Source organism: Buteo buteo, chromosome 5 (genome assembly GCF_964188355.1).
Source record: "Buteo buteo chromosome 5, bButBut1.hap1.1, whole genome shotgun sequence".
Classification (NCBI taxonomy): domain Eukaryota; kingdom Metazoa; phylum Chordata; class Aves; order Accipitriformes; family Accipitridae; genus Buteo; species Buteo buteo.
Window position 1 is genome coordinate 42787903 of NC_134175.1, and position 15443 is coordinate 42803345.

At 42.1% G+C, this 15443-nt stretch overlaps 1 protein-coding gene across 1 annotated transcript in view; it reads left to right on the top strand.

Moving 5' to 3' along the window:
* The window catches only part of KALRN (kalirin RhoGEF kinase), a 532592-nt gene that overhangs the window by 380432 nt on the left and 136717 nt on the right, over positions 1–15443 (top strand). The window contains exons 28-33 of the mRNA XM_075028813.1: positions 936–1028; positions 2386–2497; positions 4264–4454; positions 4875–4976; positions 5676–5818; positions 7196–7298. Coding sequence (XP_074884914.1) covers positions 936–1028; positions 2386–2497; positions 4264–4454; positions 4875–4976; positions 5676–5818; positions 7196–7298 — 744 coding nt within the window. The remainder of the gene's footprint in view (positions 1–935; positions 1029–2385; positions 2498–4263; positions 4455–4874; positions 4977–5675; positions 5819–7195; positions 7299–15443) is intronic.

The following is a 15443-nucleotide window of genomic DNA, read 5'->3' on the forward strand; positions in this document are numbered from 1 at the left end:
ATTTACCCTCCAGTAGCTGGAGATAAGTCCCATTCCCCATCCCCATTTACTCCCCTAGGAACCGAGGATTTCCTGATGGCCAGGAGCAAGGGGGGGCATGCCCAGGGCCTGGTGGAGACAGAAGGAATTCTAACCTGTTCTGTTTCAGCAGTGAATGTGCCCCTGTAGGGCATGAGTTTTAAATCTTTTAGATGGTTAAATATGTGCATTAGGGTCCTGTAGGATTTTCAGGAGCTCCTAACTTCCACTGGAACCAGTTGGATGGAGGCAGCTGGGCCCTTTGCAGACCTCACCAGGTGCCTATCTGTAATGTCTCCAGAAGTTCATGAGCACATCACACTGATCAGCACAGACATTTTGGTTGAGATTCAGGTGACAAGCCAGGAACGTTCAGTGCTGTAAAAGGTGTCATAAGGGTATCTCTCCTGGCCCCCAGCTGCCACCTGAGAATAGCATAGGTCTGTCAGCACTGTGTCAGACCTGTTACTCTCATGTGGATATTGCAGCTACCTCAGGGCTCTCAAATGGTACTAGATGCTTATGTTTAGACAGCTAAATGACACCCTACGCATGCAATTTAATTTAATGTCACTCCATTTTAATTGACTGCTAAGACTCTGCTTTCAGCCTTCATCGCTAGGAGAAACCAGTTGACATGACAGATAAGTGATATTTAAATCAAGCCTGTATAGTTTACTCAACATAGCCTTAGCTTGACTTGCATAGGGCCCCTGCAGTTTAAATGGCCTTAGAGGGCCTCTGCAATTTATTGCCAGCATTTCTGAAACCACAGTTATTTGCATGTGAGCTTAAAGAGAGTTAAAAAACTAACAAAGAAATGCAGAGGTCCAGAGCTAAAATTAGTTATGGGTGGTTCTGCCTGGCTGGGAGGTTAATAGTTTTCTATGCCTGACTGCTGTTTTTATCTCTTCTAGGAAATTCAGCAAAGACATGGTCTGGCCAACTCTATCTCTTCTTATTTAATCAAGCCTGTCCAGAGGATCACAAAATATCAACTCCTACTGAAGGTACCTTAGTGAGCTGCCCAAATCAGCTCATGCAGAGCAGTTCACAGGTGTAATGAGTTAACTTATTCTTAAGGGAGCTGCTTCATCACCTTTTCATGACTTGTAAGCAGCTGCTGCTGAGCTGCTACTCCTGCTTCCCAGGCCTGAGCCTGGCAACAAAGTGCGAAATCAGGTTGGGTGTTTTAAAGGAAAAGACTCACAGGAAGAAAAAAACTAACAGTAAAAAACTGATCACCTGTTTCAACTGGGGGGGGGGGGAGAATGTTGTATCTGAGTGGATTTAATCCTGAAAAGGAAGAACTGGGACAGAGAAATTGAAGGGATGACAGAACTCTTTACTTTCCTTCTTGCTAAGTTTGTGACATGTAATATTTTGATTAAAGATTTCAATGACAGCAGTAATGAACTTTGGGAAATTTCACTGACTCTTAACTGAGACTCCTTCACTGGCATTAGATTCTGTTTGGGAGCTAACAAGTTTGTGTTTGAAAAACAGGGAAAAGCTTCGTATTCAAAGCAAGAACTTCCAAGTGAAACATTAACATTTCCAATAAAAAAACCCACCCTTTGTTGGTTTGTTTTAAATTGGTTACAGGTTTTTGCAGTATCTTGTGAGTAGGTGAATTTTAGATCTAACTTAACCAGCCACTGTTCACTTCAAAACTAGTAAACCAGAGAAGAAAAAACATCTGGGGGATAAGGGAAGAGGCAGATTCTGACTTTGAAAAGCTAGGACCAGATATGATACTTGCATCTCTTTAAAGCTTCCTGTGTGTATACCAAAGGAGTGATATGCTCTACTAGGAAGGCACTTACTGAGTACATTCAATGTGTTGACAAATCTGTGCTTTGTACCAGTTTACTGAAACAACACGTAGGTTTACCATAGTCTTGTGAGTGCTGTGGGACAGCAAGCCTGCACTGTACAAACCACCTGCTAATGGGAAGGCTAAACCACCCCTTCAGTCATTACCCCTTTGGTGGTCTTCTCAGGTGAATCTTTCCTGAAGTGATGTCCCTGCCCTGAGCACACCCCACTGCCAGCCCTGCCTGCACTGCGGTTCTCACCAGCACCGCTGGATCAGGCAGGGGTCCTGCAACCCAGCTGGCACAGCTGGACTGACTGATGAGTGCAGCATAGGCAAAAATCACCAGAAACCCTTTGAGTGCGGTGTCACTCGAGAGCACCTGATGTTGTCTTGCTTTAGCCACGGTGTGTTTTGATGCACTTCAGCTTTCTCCTGCCACTGTTAGTGAAGCAGTTGCAACTTTTTGTTTTACTTGCCAAGAAAACCAATCTAAGATAAAGCCAGCATGTTGGTCAGTTTGTTTATAGGTGTTCTGCATTGCTTCTTAGGAACTGCTAACCTGCTGCGAGGAGGGCAAAGGGGAACTCAAAGATGGTCTGGAAGTGATGCTCAGTGTCCCAAAGAAGGCCAACGACGCAATGCACGTCAGCATGCTGGAAGGTAGCAGATGGCTGGGGCAGGGGAGGGACCCGCCCATAAATGAAGCCTTCTTGTAACTTGTGTAGAAAGTTAGTACAGGTTGACTACAGCAATACTGTTGATTGATCATAATTTTCAGGTATTTCCTAGCTCCTTTCTGATATATCTCCAACAGTCTTGGAAGAATAAAGCTGGCTAGGAAGTTTAGGGTTCTTATTTATTTATGTGTGTCTATATATATGTACATACACATATGTGTGTGTGTATATATTACATATTTGTATACATATACAATGTGTATATATATTTGGTTAAAACATTCTTAATGAAAAAAACCCAACCCTTCTGAAACAGTATCAGTGTAGCTGCTGGCAGCTGTAACAATTATTGGATGAAAACATTTCTAAATATTGTAGCAACATTTCAAGAAAAAGTTCTAGTTTTCCAAGTCAAAACAGTTTATGTTTCAAAATGTTTGTATAATTATCCCAAAAATAAATTTAAAAAAAAATTATTAAAAAATATTTCAAAATTACAGAAAATAATATTTTGATTGTCCCAAAGTTAAGTCTTTTATTGGCTTTTTGATGTGTGGAGTATTTCTAAAATTTAAAAATTTTGTTCTGGACAGAGATGCTTTATTGCCTCTCAATCATTTTCTTGGCCTGGGAAAATCATTTCCAGCTTAGCTTCAGTCAGAACCAGGAAACAAGTTGAGTACTAAAACAAGCAAGAAAAAGGAAATGGTGCCAGTAGCTAAGCAGCACATTAAGGCCAGGTGATTAAAATTGCAGGGAGGTAAACTGACTCAGCATAGGTAGAAACACTATAAAGATGGTTTTAACTGTGGTGTCTGGTGAAAAGTAAGGTTTCCCAAAATAACGCCTGGATAATCTGTCCCCATGAGATGGCTAACGCCACACAATAATAAAGAAGCAGAGATAACTTTGTTAGGGTAGACAAGCACTTGGACAGTTGTATTCTGAAGAAAACACTATTTCTGACTATGTGGAGCAGGGACCTGGGCTGCTTGCTGCTCTCCCAGGGCTATCTGGCATGACAACAGCAGGCTGTGCTGGTGGAGGAGCAGTCCCCAGCTCTGGAGAGAAGTGTGACCCACAAGCTGCTGAGACAGCAACTGCTGGGACAGCGGCTTGGAGGGCACCTTGCACTAGGGACTTCCTTTTCCCTCAAGCCTCCCAGTTATGGGGAGGGAGTCCTGTGATCCTCAGCCATGTGAAAGTTTTTGACATGCAGCTTGGAAGATGAGAAAATCCTCCTGGAAAGTTTTTTCAGACACCATACCAATTTGCTCCTATAGATGTAGCACCCCCATGCCACTGCTGTGGCCACAGGCCCTTGAAGGTTGGGTTAGCATGCTTGAAGGCATCATGGTATGATGGGGCACTTCTAGCCACTGCACATTATATTTCTCTGAATTTGTGTTGACGTGCATAAGATTCCTTGCATTGCAGTTTTGTGTACAGTAACTGCCACTGAAACCTTTATAATGTTTATCTTTAAGTAATTACTACTACACTTAGAAGCAGTCTCATTTAGCACACATGATGTATTTGCTTCTGGTGAAATAGTTAAATCATTGCAGTAGGAAAAAAAAAAAAAAAGAAAAATATTTTCACTGGGGCAATGGATACCCATTAATGTCCTTTCAGAATATACATAAAAAAAGAGAAAGACCCTTTTATTTCAGTTCCTTACTGCTCTGGTGTTTCTGGGCATTACTGGCCCCAAGAACAAATACAAGCCAATCTATTTTGTGGTTTTAGGGTTTGATGAGAACCTGGACGTCCAGGGAGAGCTGATTCTTCAGGATTCCTTCCAAGTGTGGGATCCCAAGTCTCTCATTCGGAAAGGCCGTGAGAGGCATTTGTTTCTCTTTGAAATCTCTTTGGTGTTTAGCAAAGAGATCAAAGATTCTTCAGGACACACAAAATATGTTTACAAGAACAAGTTACTGGTAGGTGTGGCTGCAAAGAAAATATTCTGGATGTTGTGTTTCTTGTAGGTAGAGGTGGAGTTTGGGGGCTGGCTCACATTTCTCCATGCTGGGTTGGGGATAATCATGCCACCTGGAAGGGCTGGCTCTGGGCCCTGCGGGGCTCACCTGGAAGCCAAGCTCATAGGGAGTCTGGAGATGTTTAAGATAGTGAGATGTGGAGGGTGGGTGGGAAATGCAAGGAGTATCACTCAAGCCATTCACTTCCCTGCAATCCCCTGCTGGTTTTCTCTTTCTTTTATCTCTGTGTAGCAAAGCAGAGACAAGATCTTATTCCCTTATCCATCCCTGCCTCCCCACTTCTCCCTACAAACATAAAGTTTTCTGGACTCATGAGGCTTCATATATATGAAATCTCTCATCATCTCTCTTCCACACTAGACCTCAGAACTGGGAGTGACTGAACATGTTGAAGGAGATCCCTGTAAATTTGCTTTGTGGTCTGGACGAACACCATCCTCAGACAATAAAACAGTGCTGAAAGTAAGTCTTTTCTACTTGTTTTCTTTGCTTTAGAGCTGCTAGTTCAGGCTTTGGGAGCATTAAATGAAAGGTAAGTTTCTTCTCTCCTCATATTCGCATGGCTTCCATGTCTATTGGCGGGATCATGCCTGCATCAGAAGCAATTCAGCTCTAAGGCCTCAGTATGAATCAAGACAGTGCAGTTGTGCAGCCTTGCTGAAATTGCATCTCCCCTTGCAATCGGGGTTGAACAGCTGCACACTGACACAGGGCACATCTCAGGGTGTTTGGTTGGGAGGCGTAATTCTCTTGGTCCTTTGCCACTGGACTAATCAACGATCAAGCAATTTCTCAAACCTCCAGAGCTGACAGCCATTTCTGTCAAGTGAGTTCCTAATGAAGAATTCATGTTATAGTTATTTTGTCTGAGGAAATCCCAGCTGTGCACTGATAACCTATTTCTCCTCTACAGAGCGTGCTGTACTGCTAGCATTAAATATATTTATCCAGAGCTTAGCTGCTTTGCTGTTGCTTACCGAGTAGGTCTGGTAAAAATACCCTCAGTTCTCCTGGGGTTACCAGGTACTCCAGCAGCTAAAACAATACAGCAGAGAGGAGAAACAGTTAATCATGCATTTTCATCAGCCAGCCACGATTCTTCTACATAGGAGGTGACATGCTGGAAATAAGTGTCTGTCTTTCTGCCTTGTGGAACTTTAGGCATCCAGTATTGAAACAAAACAGGAATGGATCAAAAATATCCGGGAAGTTATTCAAGAAAGGATTATCCATCTGAAAGGAGCTCTGAAAGAGCCAATTCAGCTCCCCAAGACACCAGCAAAGCAGCGAAACAACAGTAGAAGGTAATCTCAGTCATTCCATACAACATGAAATCACTAGCATTTTCTCGACCAACAGGAGTGTAGTGTCTGTGGGCTTTTTACTGGATTCACTTGTTTTTTCTTACTATAGTCAAAAGCAGGTTTCATCATCTTTGCTTTTTATATGTTGTCTTGGCAAAAGTAGCTAGAAAGCTTTTCTATGATATACATGCAAAGGTCTTTTATTTTAGTACTCCAAAGTATTAGGGAGAAATGAACAGTAAAAATTCTTCAGAGTCCAAGGTTACGTTTCTTTCCCAAAGTAGAATTTACTTTTTCACATTTGAGTATTAACAGATTTATTTCTTTTTTCCCTGTTTGGCATTTTGAATTGTTTGACAATGAAAATCACAGCTGGTCATGACAATATATTACTACAGTGAAGAAGCTGTGTTTCATCATCAAATACAAACTCATTTCAGCCTGTGAAGTAATATTAAATTTTTTTGTCAACTTCTTTGAATCCTGGATTAAATAGAAATTATAGAAAATGAATTGTTCTTTTGCTGTCATGCTGGCATTCCCAAAAGCCACCTGTAATTCGAGCATCTCCATTTCCTCATCAAGTTTTACTATGCTCTTATTTCAGGCTGTGTTATAGAGGCGTCCAAAGCATGAGTAGCCAAGGTCACCCAGGAGACCTGTAGCAAGGCAGACATCCAGACATTTCTTCCTGGGGACATGCACCAATACAAAAGTATTCTAGTACAGAATGGGGATCTTAATTTTTTTCTCCTTTGTCCTTAAATATGTATTTTGTATTATTTAAATATTTATTTTGAAAGACGACTAAAAATTTAGAAGAACTATATCTATAGAGCAGAAGGGAAGAAAATACCCTCTGTTAGCAGACTTATAGAGGTAGACTCATAGAGGTCTACACTGTCGTTATTTATGTTTGTTTGGATATCATTTTTATGGCTTAGTATTATTCCTGAACATGTGGTTCCTGTGAGACAAGAGAAATACCCCTTCATTCAGTGTCATGTGTAGCCTGGGCTGAATGGTTTTGGTTAAGGCAGAAATCTAATTGAAGGAAAAATTCTGCCTCACACCCTCATTACAGAGCTATTTTTGAACACCAGAGTCTTCTATGCTGTAAATATGCAGGCAATGGCCATCCTGTTTCCAGCAACAAACATTGTGATTATGTGCTAATCCCAACCCTATGGCTGAGGGTGACATCATTTTAAATTGCAAGCTACATAGCAACATGGGCTACATCATTGAGGTAATTTTAGCACAAAGCCAGCTCTGGCACGCTGACTCAGCACTTTCCAAATCCACCTATAAAGTTGTGCACATTCCAAGGTGGTATGTTAAGTAAGCACCGTTGTTTCCCTATTATGTCTTTTGCAGAGATGGAGTAGATGATGCAGACAGCCAAGGAGATGGCAGCAGTCAACCTGACACCATTTCCATTGCATCCAGGACATCACAGAACACTGTGGACAGCGATAAGGTAGGACTGAAATGTGAAAATACACTGCAGCTAGTCACCCCCAGAAAAATGTAAGTGAAGAGCAGAATAGAAGGCAAAATAAAGCAACCTGTCTTCTACTGAGTGAGTTGAAACTTGTATTCCCTTACGCTAGGCTATTAAAATCCAGTCTGTTTCTAGCTGCTCGTCAGTACTGCTGTTTTACATGGTAACATCTCTGTTGCCGCAGCTTCTTTGTGATTAAGACACAGAGGTTGAATTGGCTCTGTAGAAACACAGCCCACAGCAACCTTTTATTCCCTAGTAGAACTTTCCCTGTGGGAGCTAGCTTCTGAATCAGCAAACAGTTGGTTATGTTCCATGTTTGCCCTCTGGGCTAAAATCTGTAGTTTGTTGGAGGCAATACAGGTGCTTACACACCAATTAATAGAGCAAAACTGGGATCCTGGCTGGTATCTTGAGAGCCTGGGAGACCTACGCTTTCCAGAGGCTGTGATTCTGGAACCCTCTCTGATCATGGACATATGGTGGAGCATATGGATGGCCCTGAGACGCGCTAGATTCTGTTGGAATGCTGCACACTGTCAGCACGTACGTACTCGTCACTTTACTTATCAGACAATCTGAGTCCAGATTCCCAGCTCCAGTAGGATGCCTGATTTGAATTTGTCACCCTGATACCTCCAACTGCGGTCTTTTAGCTGAATTAGCAGTTGCTGGTAGGAGTAAATGGGCTGGTAGTAATAATTGACCTTAGCTACGCTGATGGGGTTTGTCATATCCACTGAAAGAATGTCCATATTGTCTTCATGTGTTGTTTTGAAATCATGTGTGACTTGCAAAAGGATGAATTCTGCAGTACCGTTATGGATTTATCTGTTTGTCAGAGCTTTAATTATGCTGCCACTTACACAAGGTAGAAGGGTGTCTTCACAAAATCAGAGTTCAATTTTATGGTTGTAAAGTTCACAGGTAAGGTTCAGTGAAGACGTTATTTTGAAAGCTGGACTCGGAAATAGGAGTTAATTGCAAATAAATTACCTTTGTAAGACCACCTGTTGTATTTATCTTAAAGGTGTATTCCCATGCTTTTGCTTTTTTGACCAAAAATGTGCATTAGAAAACTATTAATCCTCTCAATCCAAAGGCCACTGTAATGTATGCAAATACTTTACCCGATGTCAAAGAAGTGTTTTCTTATGTCTTCAATCCACATGGACTTGCCCTGCTTTTCCATGTTTTTCACATTTATCATTCCTGAGAAAGGCCCTGACTTGGTAGAGTACTTGAGCTCATGCTTAATTTTAAGAATTCACATAAGCTTTGCTCATTTGCCCCAAGCCCATTGACTCGGTTGCCTGGATTATGGTAGACAGGTAAGGTCTAGGTAAGATGCTCCATATTTCATGCTGTAGCTGCATACAAGGTCCATAGTGCCAACAGCACAGGAAACTGTCAGGCTGTATCCTGAAAGACAGCCCATCATGGCAACAGATGGTTTAAGGATGCAAGACTGGAAGGGGTTACAGGAATTTCTATCTAAAACCTTGTTTGAACTGAAGGGTGAATGTCTATGAGATAAACTGAGCACCAGATTGTAAAGGGAAAAATTTGTTACCACTGGGAAAAGGCTAAATCAGTTCTAGGGTTGTGTCATGTTTTTTTACTTTTTTAAGGTGAGTAGGTTCACTTGCTGACTTAAGGCTATCTGTGTGTTCATGTGTCCTTATATACATTTAATGAATAGAAACAAATTCCAGTGTACAGCTAAAGCCTAAATATACTTGTATGTGCTTTGTTGAATCTGAGCAACTGCTGTATCATCCTTAGAGAGGCAGTTCCTGCTGAACAGTTTCCTTATTGTCACTGATGCTAATGCCAGAATACTGTGGAGAATTTAGCCCCCAGAGTGCTGCATTACTGTGTCTTTGCTCCAAGTAAAATGAACTCCCTGCATCACTTTATAGTTCTCTCAGTTTTTCTACACAATATTACCCAAATTAATGACAGATGGAGCCGAGTTGTGTTACTTCCCATTGAAGCGGCATGGAGGCACACCTGCGTTCAGTCTCGGTTCAAACATAGGTTCTTATGCTGCTTGCAAGAAGCCCTTAGCACACGTTAGCATCTGCTGTGAGGGGACTCCGTTAGCAGATCCCAAAGCTGTGCAAGGATCCGAGACCCAAGACTCCTAGTGGTGACGTTTTACCACATGGGAACAATTCTCTATCGTTTCAAGTTATTTTACTCTCTAGCTTTAAAATGGGATTTTATTTTTTCCTCCAGTGTGTAGTTGAGCTTATCTTCTAGGATGGTCTGAGTGAATCTTATTGGACTAGGAAGATTTATCTTCTCACATAGACTGGTACTGGGTTATTGGCACTGGAAGACTGTGCCATATCATGCTCTCTCGTTACGGTTTCTTGGCACAGTTGACAGTGCTTGGTAAACACTGTTACATATATGCTCTAATTAACTCATGTAGTACTGATAACAGCGCTGACAGGTGATATGTTCAGCAAATGGTGGTTTCCCTGCCTATTTAACTCCAGCATAGTCAGCAAAGTTATTCCCAGGAGTTCAGATCCAGGCTCTGAGTTTTTTTCACAGCTCTAGGCTTTGTGGGTGACCTCTCTGTGTGCCCCAGTGAGTTGTCCATCCAGAGGAGCCTGGAGAAAGAGCTCCTACCTTTAAAAACTCTGGCTGTTCACAGCAGCCTCATTTACAAACACATGCAAGAGCTTTGCAGTGCCAGCAGTGTGCCAGGTTGGCAGCAGATTAATCCTGTGCTGGAACCATCTGTGTATTAACTCAGTGCCAGAAACAATTCTCGAGTAACATTTAAGAGTTGATATTACTCTCTGAAGGCAAAAGAATTCAAAGATTTAGCTGACACACTTTGTTCTTTCCCTAAATCTTGCTATTACACCTAAGGATTACCTAATGCATTAGTTGAACATTCAGACAAGAATGCCAAGCAACATTTTAGACAAAGAAAACCACAACCTCTACAAGATTCCCAATTTCAAGTAGCTCTTCTGCTTAATAACACTCCTTGTGCCTCAAGTCACATGTATTTCTTTTAACCTATTTGTGAGCTAACTCCCTCTGGGTTACGACTAGTGATTTCTGTCTCCTCTCTCATCATGGCGCAGCCCTAGAGCAAAGCTTTACCTTTACATTTCAAACTCTTAAAAAGGCAGAAGATTTTCTGTTGTTATGTGGAATGAGATAACATTACTGTAAATTCAGCAAGGATTTTGCTTTCTCTCAAGACAGCTAAACCTAGCCATAACATTTATCGGGGGGTCATTTGGTGTAGAGGATAGAGCACTTGACTGGGGGCCAGAAGAGCTGAGTCCTGGTTCTACTCTGTCACTCGCATGTTGGATGCCGTCACAAATTGCACCTGATGGCACATTGCACTTGTCTTTTTTTTTTTTCTTGTTTGGATTAGGAATTTGGGGGGGGAGACAGGAATTCTTGCAAACATTAAATTTGTGCATTAATTATAGCATTGTCCTGTGTTGTCCAAACGTGGGATACAGACCCAAATTCAGACCCAGTTTTGTATATTGAAGGAAATTCATAGCAATCTTTATGGTGGCAGATTCTGCTTTGAAAATATTCTTAATTACATGGCTGACTCCGGAAGTGTTACTAAGTTATTAAATATTCAGGCTTTCCTGGCTGCAGGCAGTGGTCAGGTGATTATATGAGACTCTTCAGATTAAAAAAAAATAGTCCAAGTCTGTTTAAAAAAAAAAAAAAAAAAAAAAGAGCTTACTTCTGTCTTTTAAATTAAATACGTGTTTAAGTAGCTTCTTAAATCTGAATCTCAGTCCTTAATATCTGTAATTTTCTTGGATTTTTCTCTCTCAAGAATATATAAAGCAATTATCCCTGGGCTCAAACATTTAATTTTCATTAAATACTATATAGTAGAAACACAGACTTCAGGTGTGGTCTGTGTCTGCACTTTTGTAAAAGGAAAGAAAGAGAGAACATATAAAATGTTTATTCTTCCATTTGCAATCTATGACTTTTTCTATGTGCAATCCATAATCTAAAATATTTCATACACAGAAAAATAATTATTTTGTTTGTAATTTGGAATTATATAAGTATTATATAGAAGGGAAAAAGTGGGTTCATGAACCGGACTCAGTGCTAAAGAATCAATAGATGATGAATACTATTACAGTAAGTGTAATTCCCATTGAGCATCCAAGTCAGGTCCTAGGTAACCTACTATGCAAAATTTCTTCATCCTTTTCCAAAAGGCAAGCTAGACAGCTTTTGTTCTATACAGTAAGCCCTCTTCAGCATGCTATCTAAAAACCTCTCCTTAGGGAGAAATCCTTGCCCTATTCAATTCACAGTAGACAGGATTTCAGTCTTTATATTTGGATTCAAAGCAGTGAGGAAGTGCATAAAGAAAATGCTAGCATGCAGGGCATTCTCATTTGTTAAGCCCGTTGATCTATTGGCTTGTGAAACAGATGTTTCTGGTGATACTGGTCCATCTTCTAATGGCTTTTTTTTTTTTGTTGGCTTTTGCAGAATGCTGAGGAGGGCAGTTCTCATTTCCTCCTGTTGTTTTTGGATGTGGAAAAAAGCTCTGAAATGTGAACTGAAAAGTTTTTACTCTCTAAAAATAAATATACATGATATACTTTTATCTTTTCCATTAGATACTGGCCTCAGCTCATCTTTCAGCAGTCATGAGACTGAGATCTTGACCTCTTCCACATCGGTGGTATTATATAAAATCTGGGAATAATAATTTTTCTAATTGAAGGTAATTGGTGTAAGAGGGGAGATTTTAGAACTAAGGCTTGTTGGAAAAAGTCACCTAGGGGCGTATTCTCTTTTCTTGAAAAGCTTCTAATCAAGGTAAAATAGCTTTCTCCCTGTGATATTGTTACTGAAGCAGAAGTTAGGATCTGATGCTGGAAGTACTGCTTCAGACTCTTCGTTACGAAGAATTCTCAGTTCCTTGGAAGTTTCCTTTCCAAGTAACACAGATACGAGAAGTGCCTTGATCCCCCACTTTCTTCCATGAGGCTACTAATCATTTTGGGTTTGAACTCCATAAAGTTGTGCACCAACATGCTGCATGTTTTTCTAAATAGGTAGTATTTCCTTGAACTATTGCCTGGTGTTAATATGTGCTGATTAAAAAAACCAAAATTACCAAATGGAAGTTCCCACTCATTCAACAGTAAAGGAACTTGTTCTGTTACATTCCTCACAAGGAGGACATAAGGAAAATTACTATGTTTATTAGATGCCACCATCAACGTATACAATACAAAGTGGTCAATCATTGCTTCCCAGCATAAATTAATCTGGAAATTAAGTATTGAAATTAAAGTGCCTAAACCCAAAGTTCAAAAGCCAGAGATCCCACTCTCACTGGGCAGCTTACAAACAAATGAAGTATGTTAAGGTGAGCAGGAAGTTCACAAATACTCCCTTCTCTGAAACCGTCGATCCCATCAGCTGGAGTTCAACCACTTCATTCCAGCAGTGGGAGTGGGAAACCTGACTACAGCAAGTAGGGAGCTCCTGGTTGCTGATGGCTGGCATCATTCCCTAAATGTCACTGAGGAAAAAGTCTTCTCCCTCACACTAGTGTAAAGCTGACCTAACAGCCCAGCACAGTGTGTGCCCTGCTCTCCCCATCGCAGGACGTGGATCCTGCAAATAAAATGTGGGTTTCTGCGTGGTTTGTGTTGACATGAAGTCATAGGCACTTCGGGGTAGGGTCTAGTTGCAAATTTGTATTTACACACATGCTCAGCTCTCTAGCCACTTGAAAGTGGGACTAGCCCTTTGGGGCATGCTAGCACCAGGACCATGATCCTTCCTACTACCAGCATTGCACATCAGCTCTGCCTGGATCATAAAGCTGATGCCACCAGAGATTTCTCTGCTTTTGGTACTAATAACATTCTTCTCTTCTCTTCTGTGCTCTCAGACTGGCCTGGAATCAGCAGCAAGCCTAAGGCTCCTCTCAAAGGTGGAATGACTTGTAAAAGCTCGCTTAAAGAAATGAAAGTATTTACTACAAAATAATGCAATAATAATAATCTTTCAATGAAAATCCCCTTGAAATAAGAACATCAACATAAGGAAAAAACATTTTAAAAAATTAATGTCAATATGAAACATTACTTTGTCAAATACAGTACATGCAGACCTGGGATAAAAATGAGAGAGATTGCCATTTTCAGAGAGGGAACTAAAGACACGGAGAAATTAAAAACAATACCGTAAGGCAAATGCATACATTAAGTCTGCTAACAAGAGCACTGTCTCTGACTGAGCTGACAATTTAATTTCTACTTAGTTTCTCAGCAAGCGGACTGATACACCAAGCAGAACTAAAAACTGTATAGCAGATTTCTGTCTGTCTTCAGTGTTATTGTCTCTCTTCAATGCTATTAAAGTATTCTGTAGCTTTGTGATGGGTTGACCCTGGCTAGATGCCAGGTGCCCACCAAAGCCGTTCTATCACTCCCCCATCCTCAGCTGGACAGGGGAGAGAAAAATATAACAAAAAGCTTGCGGGTTGAGATAAGGACAGGAGAGATCATTCACTAATTACCATCACGGGCAAAACAGACTCAGCTTAGGGAAAATTAGCTCAATTTATTACAAATCAGCCAGAGTAAGGTAATGAGAAATAAAACGAAATCTCAGAACACCTTCCCACCACCCCTCCCTTCTTCCCGGGCACAACTTCACTCCTGGATTTCTCCACCAAGCCCCCCAGCGGCACAAGGGGGACAGGGATGGGGTTTACGGTCATCACACGTTATTTTCTGCCACTTCACCTCCTCAGGGTGAGGGCTAATCACACTCTTCCCCTGCTCCAGCGTGGGGTCCCACCCACGGGAGACAGTCCTCCACGAACGTCTCCCAACGTGGGCCATTCCCACGGGCTGCAGTTCTTCACGAACTGCTCCAGCGTGGGTCCTTTCCACGGTGTGCAGTCCTTCAGGAGCACACTGCTCCAGCGCGGGTCCCCCATGGGGTCACAAGTCCTGCCAGAAAACCTGCTCCACGGGCTCCTCTCTCCGCAGATCCGCAGGTCCTGCCAGGAACCTGCTCCAGCGTGGGGTTCCCACGGGGTCACAGCCTCCTTCGGGCACCCACCTGCTCTGGCATGGGGTCCGCCACGGGCTGCAGGTGGAGATCTGCTCCACCGTGGACCTCCATGGGCTGCAGGGGGACAGCCTGCCTCACCAGGGTCTTCACCATGGGCTGCAGGGGAACCTTCGCTCCGGCGCCTGGAGCATCTCCTCCCCCTCCTTCTTCACTGACCTTGGTGTCCACAGGCTTGTTTCTCTTACATGTTCTCACTCCTCTCTCCGGCGGTTGTTTCTCACTCTCCCAACTTTTTTTCCTTCTTAAAAATGTTATCACAGAGGCGTTACCACTATCACTGATTGGCTCAGCCTTGGCCGGCGGCAGGTCCGTCTTAGAGCCGGCTGGTATGGGCTCGCTCTCTCTCGAACACAGGGGAAGCTTCCAGCAGCCACCCCTGTAACTCCCCCCCGCTACCAAAACCTTGCCACATAAAACCAATACAAGCTTTCAGTTATATACTTTACTTTCCTGAAGCAATTTTTATTACGTTGAACCCCTGGTACTAGGGTTTTTTAAATCCTCTCTAGGCTCTTACAAAATATTTACACAGCTAGTGATCCAAGCCCTCTATCCCTCTGGCATTATTACGACACAATGTGTGCATGCCATGATCTGGGTTTTGGTGTTTTCCATCTTTGCTGGTGAGTTCTGTATTGAGCCATGTGCAAGAGACACATTCCTACTGCAGCACTGGAGGAATTTCAAGGGATAAGAGCTGTTGACCCCCAGCAGTGCTTGTGTATGGTCAAAACATGTATCACTATGGACTGGAGTCTATGCAGTACTTGAGCAGTGGGACTGAACTGAATAATAAACACCGTCAGTGGAAAGCTGTTCTGCCAATGGATAATGGCTGCTATAGATTGTAGCTGATGCGAAGAAAGTTGGAAGGTATGATGTAAACTCTGACTATGGCAGAGCTAAGGGAGGGCATGATCATGGGAATATGGAGTGGGCGGAAAAGCAGGTAGTTAATTAAATACAGAATCTGGTGTATTTTTTTAGAAA